Source organism: Aquarana catesbeiana, linkage group LG13, assembly GCF_042186555.1.
Source record: "Aquarana catesbeiana isolate 2022-GZ linkage group LG13, ASM4218655v1, whole genome shotgun sequence".
Classification (NCBI taxonomy): domain Eukaryota; kingdom Metazoa; phylum Chordata; class Amphibia; order Anura; family Ranidae; genus Aquarana; species Aquarana catesbeiana.
Window position 1 is genome coordinate 171,451,807 of NC_133336.1, and position 15,437 is coordinate 171,467,243.

General features: G+C 47.6%; 1 protein-coding gene across 1 annotated transcript in view; it reads right to left on the reverse strand.

The window, feature by feature from the left end:
- LOC141117161 (ankyrin repeat and protein kinase domain-containing protein 1-like) overlaps positions 1–15,437 on the reverse strand; it is a 54,438-nt gene that overhangs the window by 19,341 nt on the left and 19,660 nt on the right. The window contains exon 6 of the mRNA XM_073609830.1: positions 6,046–6,152. Within this exon, the coding sequence (XP_073465931.1) occupies positions 6,046–6,152 (107 nt within the window). The remainder of the gene's footprint in view (positions 1–6,045; positions 6,153–15,437) is intronic.

Here is a 15,437-nt window from a genome sequence, read left to right on the forward strand (position 1 = left end):
CCATTCAAAGAGGCTACCGACCGGTCTATCAAGAGCAGGTCGTCTAGGTATGCTATGACAGCTATACCCTGAGCCCTTAATCTGGCCAGAGAAGGAGCCAAGATCTTTGTGAACACTCGAGGTGCAGTGGCTATCCCGAAAGGCAGAGCCACAAACTGGAAATGGCGCCCTCCTACCTCGAAGCGCAGAAACTTCTGATGAGCAGGAAAAATGGGCACATGCAGATATGCATCTCTGATGTCTATTGATGCCAGAAATTCTCCTCCCTGCAGGGTGGGAACTACTGTTCGAATTGATTCCATGCGGAAGGATTGAATCCTTAGGAATCGGTTCAGATCCCTTAAGTCCAAAATGGGCCTGACATCCCCATTTGGCTTTTGGACCGTAAAAAGGTTGGAATAGAAGCCCAATCCCTGGTCCTTTGCGGGAACTATCATAATGACCTCCTGCGACAAAAGTCGCTCTAACGCTAGAAGGAGCGACTGCTTCTTCTCTGGGTCTCTGGGAACATTTGATCTGAGGAACCGAGGAGAAGGGAATTCCTGAAACTCCAGCTTGTACCCTAAGGTTACCGTGGAGACTACCCATCTGTCCTGGAAGTCCTCGTGCCAGAGCTCTGAGAACTGTCGCAGTCTTCCCCCCACTCGAGTGAGCGGGGGCGCCCCCTCATGCAGAGGTCTTAGTGTTTTGCCTAGTAGGCTTCTTTCCCCAGGACTTCTTTTGTCCCTGGGGTTGACTCTTGTCTCTGGACCCCGATGGAGGCGGCCGTCGAGACTGCCTGGAGGCTGAAGCCCCCGACGCTGGGGAAAGAGTCCGTTTGAAAGAGGGACGCTTACTCTTCTTCTTGACAGGTAAGAGAGTGCTTTTCCCACAAGAGATTCTCTTGATATAGTTATCCAAGTCCTCTCCAAACAACCTTGCACCACAAAATGGAAACCCAGCCAGTAGCTCCTTACATGGTGCTTCGGCTGACCAATTTTTCAAACATAGGATTCTACGTATATGCACCAACCCCAGTGAAAGACGGGAGGTTTGCACGATAGAATCTCTAATGGCGTTAACCACAAAGCATAAGGCCGCTGGAAGGTTAGCAAACCCCTGGGCCTGCTGTTCAGGTAATACTTTGATGACCTGCTTAACATGGTCTCTTAAGTATTGACAGACTCCAATCGCTGCTACTGCAGGTTGGGCCACTGATCCTGCTAAGGAGAAAACATCCTTCAATAGGGATTCCATCCTCTTATCTACAGGATCCCTGAGCATCTGAGCATTGTCTACAGGACAAGTCAGGCTATTATTTACGGAGGAAATGGCGGCATCAATAGCCGGTATTCCCCACATTTTAATCAACTTTTCTTCCATCGGATAAAGTGTTGAAAACTTTCTCGGCGGAAAAAAACGTTTGTCTGGGTGATCCCACTCAGAATAAATGAGCTTTTCAAGTAAAGTATGGACAGGAAAAACATGTGCTGCTTGGAAAGGTTTCAGTGACCCCAAAGCAGAAGAGGATTCCTTAGCAGTTTCAGGTATGGGCAACTTAAATGTGGAGCGGACCAATCCAGTGAGGATCTGCACTAAGACTTTCTCCTCTTGGGAAGTCGCAGAGGGTCCCTCTCCACCTGATTCCCCCGAAGAGGAATCATCCGTCCCATCCCGATCCTCTGAAAGGGATTCATCTCCTTTATCCCAGAGCTCCTCTGTCTGAGGGTCTTGGGAAACAGAGGAAAGCCTAGTGCGTTTTCTTCCACTGAGTGAAGACGTAATCACGGCCATTAATCTTTCCTCTAGACCATTAATGGTTGAGGAAAAAACCTCTTGTGTAATATATACAGGGGCTGAAGTGCCAGAGGCAGGTGTAGCCCCTGACCCCGATGGCTCTCCCCGGCTAGCCGTCCCTGGCCCATCTTTAGGGGGGGAGGATGCTGCCGACAGGGGGCCCTCAGAACCTGAACGAGATCCCCTAGTGTCTCTGGTTCCTGGGGTGCTTGAACCTCTTCTACCCATAGTGCAAAGCAACAAGGGGTGAGGTATACAAATGAACACTGCCCGCTGAGCAATGTAGTCTGGCTAAAAGCCTTGCTACCCAATGCTCAGTCTGGTGTTACTTCAGTAAATGCTGCCTAGGAGAATGCCTGTGTCCCACCTTACATGCGACCATCAGCTCTGTGTCTCTCAGAAGGCTGAGTGCACCTGTACAGAGTGCCTTTAATAGCCTGCAGCTGGCCTGAGTGGGAGTCTAAGCACTCTGTGCTGACGTCCCGCCCCCTCCTCTACCGCCCCCCCACCCCCCACCCCACCCCTCGAGTTTTGAAAAAAACGAGCGCTTCCCGCACTGCCGACTCTCCTGTCATGCTTCTGGAGAAAGGCTGGGGATGGGGGGGGGGGGGGGAGGGAGGCTGGTAACAAGATCTGCCTGAATGGCTATCTTCAGAGATGGTGGCCATTAGGCCGCAGAGCCCGGGTGGTATAACCACTTTCTAGACCCCTGTGGCCCCTCTCTAGCCTGGGGGGGAACATTCAAACATGAGAAATCCCCCCTTCCACCTTACCTGTTTGCAGCCTGCTTGAGACGCTGGGACATAATCAGCGATTACAACACCTGAGACAGAGTCAGCATGTGCAGGTTTGTGCTCTTGGCAGCCCCCGGTGGTCACAATAGGCATAGCATGCATTTACCTTAAAGGAGAAAAGCCACTAGAACTCAAAAATTCTGTGGAATCTCCTCTTACCTTATCCAGCCGCAGGGTGCTGTTTACACAGACCCAATCTTCACCTCTCACGGTGGGCTCCGTTTGAAAAAACCGTCAGAGACTGGGGCCCCCATCAGTAGGGGGATCCTACAGTTCTGGGACCGTAAAGCACCTCGCCAGAAATTAGGAAGTTTAAAGCCATTTTCTGATCTGCGGGGTCCAGCTCTCTAAAAAGAGAAGCATTACGGGTAAAACCTCGTTTCTTCGGACACGAGGCCCGGGTACCATTCAATTCGGCCATGAAAAGACACTTTGAATGGATCCGGTTCGCCTGGCTTGCCCCAGTATAGGATCTTCGGATATTCCCTTTGGAGCTCAGCACAGGACATCTTTACACGTCCATCACCTAAGACACTGGCGTAAAAACTGAGGTATCCCTGCAAGGGGGAGGGATTATATAGGGGGTTGAACTTCCTGATAGGGTGTGCCAGTGTCCAATCACCAGTGATACCTATATAACCCATCAGTAATTACTGTGGCTCTGTGTCCCGTGATGTTCGAGAAAGAAATAAGCACTGCCGCAACAGTCGATCTATCGATCAACTTGTGTACAACCAACCTGTTGGTAAATGTCATCTTGATCAGTGCCACAAGCCATAACTAGTGGTGCTGATGAGTGTATTCTGACAGCAGCGAAATCTCCCTGCTGTCAGAATACAAAGGCTCAGCAGGAGGGAATCCTCCATCCATATCCAGTGTGTGGATGGGGAAATGGAGTAATTCGACTGGTGTATGGCCAGCCTTAAAGTGACTGTAAAGTTTCGTTTTTTTTCTATAAAAATAAAAAACATGTTATACTTACCTGCCCTTTGTAATGGTTTTGCACAGAGCAGCCCAGATACTCCTCTTCTTGGGTCCCTCTTTTGGTGCTTCTGGCCCCTCCCTGTCAAATGCGCCCACAGCGAGCAGCTTGCTATGGGGGCATCTGACCTCGGCTGCATCCCCCTCTCTCTCCTGATTGGGTGACTTTGATTGACAGCAGTGGGAGCCAATAGCACCGCTGCTGTGTCTCAGCCAATCAGGAGGGACAGTACTGGATGGCTGGGGCAGGAGTGTACATTGCTGGATAGAGATGGACCTCAGGTATTAGGGTGGCTGAGGGGGGAGCAGCACACACAGATAGCTTTTTATCTTAAAACGTTTGTTAAGTGGTTCCTGAACGGCGCACAACGATGTACGTCGGCAGAATGGCATGGACAGGCAAATGGGCGTACCTGTACGTCCCTTTAAATTTGCCGCCGTGCCATCGCGTGCGCCGGCCGCTTCGTGTCGGGTCACGGGTCCCACGGACTCAATCGCCCTGGGAATACCCACGATCGTCTCACGGAGAGGAAGAACGGGGAGATGCTGATGTAAACAAGCATCTCCCCATTCTGCCTAGTGACAGTGTCACTGATCATAGTTCCCTGTGATTGGGAGCTATGATCAGTGATGTGTCACAGCTAGCCCATCCCCCCTACAGTTAGAAACACTCCACAGGACACACTTAACCCCTACAGCGCCACCTAGTGTTAACCCTTTCACTGCCAGTCACATTTACACAGTAATCAAATCGCACTGATCGCTGTATAAATGTGAATGGTCCCAAAATCGCGCCATAATGTCGCAGTCACGATAAAAAAAAGAAAAAAAAAAAAATCGCTGATCGCTGCCATTACTAATAGAAAAAAAAGTTAATAAAAATGCCATAAAAATATCCCTTATTTTGTAGACGCTATAACTTTTGCGCAAACCAATCAATAAACGCTTATTGCGATTTTGTGTACCAAAAATATGTAGAAGAATACGTTATCGGCCTAAACTGAGGAAAAAAAATTGTTTTTTTTATATATTTTTGGGGGATATTTATTATAGCAAAAAGCACAAAATAATGTGTTTTTTTCAAAATTGTCGCTCTTTTTTTGTTTAGAGCGCAAAAAATAAAAACCGCAGAGGTGATTAAATACCACCAAAAGAAAGCTCTATTTGTGGGGGAAAAAAACCCATCAATTTTGTTTGGAAACCATGTCGCACGACCGCGCAATTGTCAGTTAAAGCAACGCAGTGCCGAATCGCAAAAAGTGCTCTGGTCTTTGGCCAGCAAAATGGTCCAGGGCTTAAGTGGTTAATCCAAAAAAAAAAAAAAAAAAGGATCCTGTTCCTTTAAAGCATGTCATATATGACACAGTGCTTGTCCTGTGTCATTTGGCCCCCTGTAACACCTAAAAAAACTTGGCTGATCCTGCCAGCTTCTCCCCACCCCTCTGTAAACTGACCACAGTGTATCATGGCTGCTGAGCCCTGACACCGTGGTCAGTTTACGTGCCTCCATCATCAGCAACCGGCTATCTGCTCTCCTCCTCCACGCTCCCCTCTCTGTCTGTGTGTGACTCCCCTCAACCCCCTCCTGCTGCTCTCATAACACTAACCTGTATACACCATCAGCACTTCCTCCTATTGCAGTGCCCCCCTCTGTGAATGATTTATAAATATAAATGCTGTAAACACCTCATTTAAGAGCCGAGATTGCGATCACATGACCAGCCAGCTCTCTCCTCCTCCCCTTCAGACTGACATTAACAGAGGAATCTCAGCCACGCCGCTGCATCTCTTAGAGGAGGAAAGGAGAAAGCTGGCTGGTCATGTGATTGTAATCCCAGCAGTGAAATGAGGTATTTGCAGCATTTATTTTTATAAATCACATACAGAGGGGGATACTACAATAGGAGGCAGTGCTGATGGTATATACAGGTTAGAGAGTGGCTTAACAACCACTTTAATGCACAGAATGCATTGAGGTAAAAAACCTTCTGCCTTTACAACTACTTTAAGCTGAAAGGGTTGAGCTGTCTGTCAATTTCTAAGGCAGAATGGCCTTATTCTCTTCTAATGAGCAGAGTTCAGTTACATCTGCTCTGAAGGGTTTAATTGCATGTTTAGTTCTACGGGGGTGCAAAAAAGCACTTTTACTTAACCAACCCTCCACTTCTGCAGGCTCCCTCCGGGCTGTGAGACCGGTCCCTACAGCCTCTTCTCCTCTAAGCCCTGGCAGTCACCGATCCTCCGATACCCTCAAGTCCAATGCAGAGAGTCAATAGCCTTACAAGGAACAGTTCACTGTCGGAACGTAGGGGAGCTCCGGCTGCTGTGGGATCAGAGCATCCGGTAAGTACAATGGCTTTTCCCATACCCTAGGCATATTTTCTCTGGAGTTGGGCTTTAAGTTGCCATAAAAACTGAACATGTGGTAACTGTCTACACACAAATATCAAAACATATACTTTGTAGAACTGGTATATTATGAGTCCCAGAATACCTGAGAGGGTGAAGAAAAGGCTCGGAGTTTATTCAAAACCTCCAAAACAGCATCTTCGATTTCCCCTTCATACGCTTTCTTCATCTCCTCCAGCTGCTCCATACATTCTATATAAGACACACAGAGGCAATCCATTTTAGGTAGGTTTCGTTTATAATGTAGAGCCAAACCGCCAAACCCTCATTTTTTTTTTTTTTACTTAGAATAAGGATGGATTTAAACCCGTCAGTTTATTTTTTGCTGTGTGTCCCATTGGGGAGATTTCACTTCAGTTCAAGCCCCGGAGACACAACAGGAAATGAAGGAAAATATCTACAAAATAAGGGGAACTCCCTACTTGTTTACACGTGCGGCTATTATTGCTGCCTCTCTGAAAAGTGATCTGCTTTTCAGAAAGCATTTGACAGGGGTCACCTTTTCACCGCCTGTTTTAACTCTCACAGTGCCAACTCATAGTGCCACAACTGCACGTGGTTGCAGGGCAGTTGGGCGTGTCCCTATTCAGTTGAATGGGTCAGGTTCGGCGGCAGTACCACCTGCAATTTTGACATGACATTTAATTTTTGCTGTGGGTGTGATGCCTTGATATGGTCTGCGTCCAGCCCTATGTGGCTTCATTTCTGTGTTTAAGTGGGCGGGTGGAGGGCAGTAAAAATAGGATTTTTTATGACAGCTTACCTGTAAAATCCTTTTCTTTCGATGTACATCACGGGACACAGAGCCTCAGTAATTACTGATGGGTTATATAGGTATCACTAGGTGATTGGACACTGGCACACCCTAATCAGGAAGTTCAACCCCCTATATAATCCCTCCCCTTGCAGGGATACCTCAGTTTTGTAGCCAAGCAATATAAGTGTATTAGAAGAGGGGCGGGACCTCTGTGTCCCGTGATGTACATCGAAAGAAAAGGATTTTACAGGTAAGCTGTCATAAAAAAATCCTATTTTCTTTCTCATACTTCACGGGACACAGAGCCTCAGTAATTACTGATGGGATGTCCCAGAGCAATGCTACCTGAGGGGAGGGGAACCACAACCAAGTAGGGTGCAATCAGACCTGAGGACCCTGTACTGTAGCCTGCAGCACACTACGCCCAAAGGCGATATCCTCATGCCTTCTCACATCCACCTGATAAAATCTGGTGAATGTATGAACTGAAGACCAGGTTGCGGCCTTGCAGATTTGAGCCATAGAGGCCCGGTGATGCACTGCCCAATGAGCACCAACAGCCCTTGTGGAATGTGCCTTGATCTGAAACGGAGGAATCTTCCGTTTCAAACCGTAAGCTTGAATAATCAATTGTCGAATCCATTTAGAAATGGTAGCTTTTGACGCTGCCTGTCCTCTATTGGGACCCTCTGGCAGCACGAACAAAACATCCGTTTTGCGAATTTGAGCAGTTGCTTCCAGATAGGTCTTGACTGCTCTTACTACATCCAAAGAATGTAGTGACCTCTCTTCCGAAGAAAAGGGATCTGGAAAAAAGGAAGGCAGAACAATGTCTTGGTTTAGATGAAAATCTGAAACCACCTTCGGTAAAAAACTAGGATGAGGGCGCAATACCACTCTATCCTTGTGTATAATCAAATAAGGCTCTTTACAGGAAAGAACTGCTAATTCTGATACTCTTCTAGCAGAAGAGATAGCTACCAGAGAAATTAACTTTCTTGTCAACAAGACCAAAGGACTTTGAGGTATCGGTTCAAAAGGCTGTTTTTGTAAAACAGACAGAACCAAGTTCAAGTCCCAGGGGTTTAGGGGCGCCTTAACAGGAGGATTAAGACGCATCACCCCCTGCATAAAGCTTCGGACCAAAGAATGCGAAGCAAGTGGTCGTTGAAACAATACTAATAAGGCTGAGACTTGGCCCTTGATGGTACTCAAGGCCAACTTCATCTCTAATCCCAATTGTAGAAGATCAAGGATTCTACCCATCACATATTTTCTGGGATGCCACCCCCTGGATTCACACCAGGATACATAAGCTTTCCAGACTCTATGATAAATTACACTAGAAGCCGGCTTCCTTGCATTGATCAAGGTAGATATCACAGGACCTGAAAGCCCACGATTTTTCAAAATGTGGATTTCAAAATAGCCAAACCGTCAAATTTAGCACTTGTAAGGCAGGATGGAACACTGGACCCTGAGATAACAGGTCTGGGCGTAACGGTAGGGTCCACGGGGAACCCACCGTCATCCTTACTATTTCTGCATACCAGGTCCTCCTGGGCCAAGCGGGGGCTACCAGAAGTACCGACTTCCTTTCCTGCCTGATCCTGCGAAGGAGTCGTGGCAGTAGCAGAATAGGCGGGAATGCATAAATCAGTGAGAACCGATGCCACGGAATCACCAACGCATCTGTCCCGCATGCAAGAGGATCCTTTGTCCTTGCCACAAATTTGTCTATCTTTTTGTTGAATCGGGATGCAAAGAGGTCTACATCTGGAACCCCCCATCTTTGGCATATGGCCCAAAAAACGTCGGGATGCAGAGACCATTCCCCTGGGAGTAACTGCTGGCGACTTAAATAGTCCGCCTGCCAGTTCTCTATCCCTGGAATGAAGACTGCCGATATACATGGCACCTGCTTCTCTGCCCAGACTAAGATCTGGTTCACCTCTCTTTGAGCAGCTCGACTCCTGGTGCCTCCCTGATGATTGATATAAGCCACTATTTTGGCATTGTCGGACTGGATCCTGACCGGGTGACCCTGTAGCCTGAGAGTCCAAGTCTTTAGGGCTAGATATACCGCACGGATCTCCAGAACGTTGATGGGTAAGGCTCTCTCGTTTCTGGACCATACCCCTTGGACTGCAGACTGTTCCAGAACTGCTCCCCAACCCAACAGACTGGCATCTGTTGTTACCACCGTCCAGGTCACCGGTAGAAAGGATTTCCCCTTCTGTAGGTTTTCGGGTATTAACTACCAATTGAGGCTCTGATGCACCGCATGAGACAGGTGCATCGGAAAGTCTAATGCCTGAACCTTTTTGTTCCAGGCCGACAGGATACTGTGCTGCAACAGTCTTGAATGAAACTGAGCATAGGGAACTGCTTCGAATGAAGACACCATCTTTCCTAGCAGCCTCAAACAAAGGCAGACAGAAGGACCCTTCTTGGTCCTGACTACCAGAACCAGCTCCTTTAAAGCAGTGATCTTTGCCTGAGGTAGAAATACTTTCTCCTGGCTTGTATCTATGATCAAACCCAAATACTCCAGTCTTCTTACTGGTTTTAGGAAAGATTTTTCTAGGTTGAGAATCCAACCCAGGTGTTCCAGATACTTGACTGTGGTCCTCAAGTTCCCATTCAAAGAGGCCACCGACCGGTCTATTAAGAGCAGGTCGTCTAGGTATGCTATGAGAGTTATACCCTGAGCCCTTAATCTGGCCAGAGGAGGGGCCAAGATCTTTGTAAACACTCGAGGTGCAGTGGCTATCCCGAAAGGCAGAGCCACAAACTGGAAATGGCGCCCTCCTATCTCGAAGCGCAGAAACTTCTGATGAGCAGGAAAAATGGGCACATACAGATATGCATCTCTGATGTCTATCGATGCCAGAAATTCTCCTCCCTGCAGGATGGAGACTACTGTCCGAAATGATTCCATGCGGAAGGACCGAATCCTTAGGAAACGATTCAGATCCCTTAGATCCAGAATGGGTCTGACATCCCCATTTGGCCTTTGGACCGTAAAAAGGTTGGAATAAAAGCCCAATCCTTGATCCTTCGTGGGAACCACCAAGATGACCTCTTGCGACTGCTTCTTCTCTGGATCTCTGGGGACACTTGATCTGAGGAAACGAGGAGAGGGGAATTCTTGGAACTCCAGCTTGTACCCTAAGGTTACTGTGGAGATTACCCATCTGTGCTGGAAGTCCTCCTGCCAGAGCCTTGAGAACTGTAGCAGTCTTCCCCCCCCACTCGAGCGAGCGGGGGCGCCCCTTCATAAAGAGGTCTTACTTAGTGTCTTGTCTAGTAGACTTCTTCCCCCAGGACTTCTTTTGTCCCTGGGGTTGACTCTTGTTTCTTGACCCAGACGGAGGAGGCCGTCGCGACTGCCTGGAGGCTGATGCCCCTGGCGCTGGGGAAAGAGTCAGTTTGAAAGAGGGACGCTTACTCTTTCTCTTAACAGGTAAAAGAGTGCTTTTCCCACTAGAGATCCTTTGGATATAATTATCCAAGTCTTCTCCAAACAGCCTTGCACCATGAAATGGGAACCCAGCCAGGAGCTTTTTACATGGTGCTTCAGCTGACCAATTCTTTAACCATAAGATTCTACGCATATGCACCAACCCAAGCGAAAGACGAGAGGTTTGCATGATAGAATCCCTGATGGCGTCAACAGCAAAACATAAGGCCGCTGGAAGGTTAGCCAACCCCTGGGCCTGCTGTTCAGGCAAAACTTTGATGACCTGCTTAACATGGTCTCTTAAGTATTGACAGACTCCAATCGCTGCTATTGCAGGTTGGGCCACTGAGCCTGCTAAGGCGAAAACATCTTTCAACAGGGATTCCATCTTTTTATCCACAGGATCCCTGAGCATCTGAGCATTGTCTACAGGACAAGTCAGGCTTTTATTTACGGAGGAAATGGCGGCATCAACGGCCGGTATTCCCACATCTTAATAAACTTTTCTTCCATAGGATAAAGTGTTGAAAACTTTTTTGGTGGAAAAAAACGTTTATCTGGGTGATCCCACTCAGAATAAAGGAGCTTTTCAAGTAAATTATGAACTGGAAAAGCATGTGTTGTTTGAGGAGGCTTCAGTGACCCCAACGAAGAAGAGGGTTCTTTAACTGATTCAGATACGGGCAACTTAAATGTGGAGCGGACCAATCCAGTAAGGATCTGCACTAAGACTTTCTCGTCCTGAGAAGCTGCAGAGGACCCTTCTCCACCTGATTCCTCTGAAGAGGAATCATCCATCCCGTCCAGATCCTCTAAAAGGGATTCTTCTCCTCTATCCCAGAGCTCCTCAGCCTGAGGGTCCTGGGTAGAAGAGGAAGGCCTAGTGCGTTTTCTTCCACTGAGTGAAGATGCGATCACGGCCATTAATCTTTCCTCTAATCCATTAATGGTTGAGGAAAAAACCTCCTGTGTAATGTATACAGGGGCTGAAGTGCCAGAAGCAGGTGTAGCCCCTGACCCCAACGGCTCTCCCTGGCTAGCTGTCCCTAGCCCCTCAGGGGGGGGAGGATGCTGCAGAAAGAAGATCCCCTAGAGCCTCTGGTTCTTGGGGTATGTGAACCTCTTCTACCCATAGTGCAAAGCAACAAGGTGGAGGTATCACAAAATGAACACTGACTGCTGAGCGATGTAGTCCTAGCCACAGCTTTGCTACCAATGCCCAGTCTAGTGTTCTTTTAGTAAATGCTGCCTAGGAGAATGCCCGTGTCCCACCTTACATGCGACTGTCAGCTCTGTGTCCCTCCAAAGGCTGTGTGCACCTGTAAAGTATGCCTCTTAAGCCATGCAGCCGGCAATGGGAGCGTCTAAGCACGCTGGACGCGCTGACGCTCTGCCCCCCCACTCTACCGCCCCCCTCGTTTTTCAAAAAACGTGCGCTTCCCGAGCGAGCCGACCTTCCTGGACAAGCATGGAGGAAAGGCTGGGGGTGGGGAAGGAGAGGGGCCGGCAGTGATGGGGCCTGCACGTGGCAATGGCGGCGGCAGGGATAGTGCGGTATACTACCGCCTCACAGGCCACCTGCGGCCTCCCCCTATTCTGGGGGGAATATCCAGAAGAGAACCCCCCATCCCATCCTACCTGGAGCCAGCTGGAGGAGCTTGTGCAGCGTGAAACACTGAGACAGACATCAGCATGAGAAGGTATGTGCTCTTGGCAGCCCCCGGTGGCGACAATAGGCATAGCATGCATTTACCTTAAAGGAGAAAACCTACTAGAATTAAAAAATTCTGTGGAATCTCCCTTACCTTATCCAGCCGCAGGGTTCTGTTATACAGACCCAATCTTCACCTCTCATGGTGGGCTCTGTTTGGAAAAACCTTCAGAGACTGGGGCCCCCTACAGATAGGGGGATCCGCAGTTCTGGGCCTGTAATGCACCCGGCCAGAAATAAGGCTAGAAAAAACATTTTCTGAAATGCGGGGTCCAGCTCTCTAAAAAGGAGGAAGCGTTACAGGTAAAACCTCGTTTCTTTGGACACGAGGCCCGGATACCATCCAATTCGGCCTAAAAAGGACACTTTGAAATGGATCCGGTTCGCCTGGCTTGCCCCAGTATAGGATATAGGATATTCCCTTTGGAGCGCAGCACAGGACATCTTTACACGTCCAACACCTAAGACACTGGTGTAAAAACTGAGGTATCCCTGCAAGGGGAGGGATTATATAGGGGGTTGAACTTCCTGGTTAGGGTGTGCCAGTGTCCAATCACCTAGTGATACCTATATAACCCATCAGTAATTACTGAGGCTCTGTGTCCAGTGATGTATGATAAAGAAACAGTGGTACAACCTCCTGCTTTTACTGTCCCCTGGCTGCCTGTGTGAATGAGCCCTTACGCTGACCATACATGATTAAAGTGGAAACTAAAATCCCTGCATCTATAGACACCATGGATCTAACACTAACCTCTCTATCCCTGTAAAGAAAAAAACGAGTATACATACCTTTTAGGAAGACAATCTGACCCGCTCCAACCAGATCCCACGCTGAGCTGTCAGCCGCGAGTTCACTTTAGAGGCGGGTGCAGAGGAGATGGATGACAACGGAATGCCCATAGTAACTCTATGGGTGACGTCACTTCCCATTCATTTCACTGCCGTTGTCGGCCATGTTCTCTGCAGAGCTTCCGGCGCTGGAGATTAGGTCGGAGCGGGTCAGATCGGCTTCCAAAAAGGTATACATACTCATCTTTTCTTTACAAGGATAGAGAGGTTAGTGTTAGATCCCTGGTATCTTTAGATGTAGGGATTTTAGTTTTTGCATGGACTTCCACTTTAATATGTTTTCAGTCAGCCAGCGGGCTGAACAGATTTTTCCCATTCACACATTTGAGGTGGATGGATGAATCCTTCATGCTGTATTGTGACAGCGGCTCCCTGCCGGCAGAACATAATAGAGCTGTGGGAGGCATTCCCTCATCAATACTGACTGTGTTGATGGGGGAATCGAGTGATTTTCTTTCCTTCCACTTCAGCCAATCAGAGGAAGACGTGTACGCATTCAAAACATGCAAGGCTTCAATTAAAAGGGTGTGCAGTGCTATGCCCCACTCGATTTTGTTCAGGGAGCAGGATGGGAAATCTTTATTCTACTGCTGGAACACAGCGCTGTATACTGTATGTAGCTGATGCTATATACCGTTTGTACAATGCTCCCAGTAACACATCAGTTAGTGAAGTAAATAGTTAATTTGGACCATCATCGTCTAAGCAAACTATATTAACAATTGGAGTAAAGTACATGTACTCTATGTCAGATGGAGACATACAGCAGGGTTCCCCAACCACAGACCGGTGGTGGTCCGTGGCATGCTGTGAGCCGGGGGTTGGCAGCAAGCAGAGCGAGCCAACACATCTTGAACTGCCGACCTCCGACCACCAGAGGGTGCTCATGACAGTTCTTCTAGGCAGTGCTACGAAAGAGAAGTCTGCAGTGGCACCAGCGATCTTTACACCGGCTCCAGTGTAGGAATCTGGCTTGCAGCAGTTCACCATCCCATCCATCGGGCTCTCCAGATCCTGGATCCTGCACATCTTCTCTACAGTGACATGCCTTTGTTCACAGAGTGCTTGTGTGTGTAGTTTTAACTGTTTATTTCACAAGAAAACAAACTAACTACTAACACTATACTGCTGCCTGGCGCCCCTATCTTTTCCCTCTCTCTTTTGCAAGCAAAGTTCCCAGCCTGGACAAAGAACTAGCTTTTGGCAATCAGTCGGTAGTTGTGAAACATAACTAGTGCACTAATGGTGACATTCAAAAAACATTATATCCTATTTGCATAAAAAGATATGGATCAAAAAAAAAAAATTTTTTTCAAAGCAAAGCAATCAACCTTGTAAAAATCTAAATCAGTATTGAGTTTAACACATACAACACTGAAACCTTAGCGAGTTAATAATTGAAAATACTTAAAAAGTAGTCCATAAATACACAAGCACATCTGGTATGAAGTGACTATTGCACTCAGAACCCCTATTGAAAGGAATTGTGTGACAAAAATATAAAAACAAATCAAAATTACCGTATATACTTGAGTATAAGCCGACCCGAATATAAGCCGAGGCACCTAATTTTACCACAAAAAACTGGGAAAACTTATTGACTCGAGTATAAGTCTAGGGTGAGAAATGCACAGCTACTGTAAGTGGAAAAGAGGGTCAACAATTCCCATTTGCATGCCTCACTGTGCCCATTTGCAGCCATAGGTCCCCCAAACTTCAAACTCGGTAGTTAAGGGTTCCTAGATGCCCCCTAGCTGCAGCCAAAATTTGGGGTCTCTGGACCGAAAGGGTCCTGAAATGACATTGCTGCAGATGGACACAGTTGACCAACTTTGGGGCCCCGAATCTCCAAATTTGGTGTGCAAACCCAGTGGAACTAGCAATACAACATATCCAGATAAAGATAAAGTAAAAGCTTATGGCTACAAATACTAAGTGACAGGATACCTTTGGGTTTTACCTGTCCGAGTTCGGTATCTGAATCCCGTTTCTAACAGGAAGTGAGGGTGGGCCTGCAGGACACTTGTGGTTGGATCTCCTTGGTGGACATTGTTTTGCCTGGCCACCTGTGAAAAGTCTAGTTGTGACTGTGATAGGGTGTGTCTAGAGTTAGATTTGTGGTAGGCCGTGTGCCATAACTCGTAGAGGTAAGGAGATCGTAAGGACCATTTCTTGTGAGTTGGGAAAATTGCATTTATAAAAAGGTCTGCCAACGGTGGGAGAAGTGTTTTGCAGAGCCTGTTTTGGGGGTCCATACCTCTAGTTGTTCCTTGAAAAGCAGTAGCTTCAGTTCCCTCTTCACTTCCATAATAGAGGGGTTTTGAGGTAAGATCCAGTGTTTGAGGATAATCCTTCGAGCCGAGAGTAGGCAGATGAGAATCCATTGTGAGAGATGTCGAGGTTAAGTGTGAGCCTCCAAGTCTGATGATGTGTGCCGATCACAGTTGAATATCATCAGCATGGGGTCCTTAGGTATTATGATTTGGGACATGCCTGACACGTAGGATTGGACTTGGTCACAAAACGTGGATATAGATGGACATGTCCATAAAACAGTGGAAAAGTGTAGGTCGGGTTTCTCTGCAAAGAGGGCACAGCTTCTCTCCTGGTGTGTCCTGGGGGGTGATGTAGGGTATGTAAGCCCAGTGGAGTAAATTAAATTGGGTTTCTCTCCAAGATTCTTTTGGTGTAAGT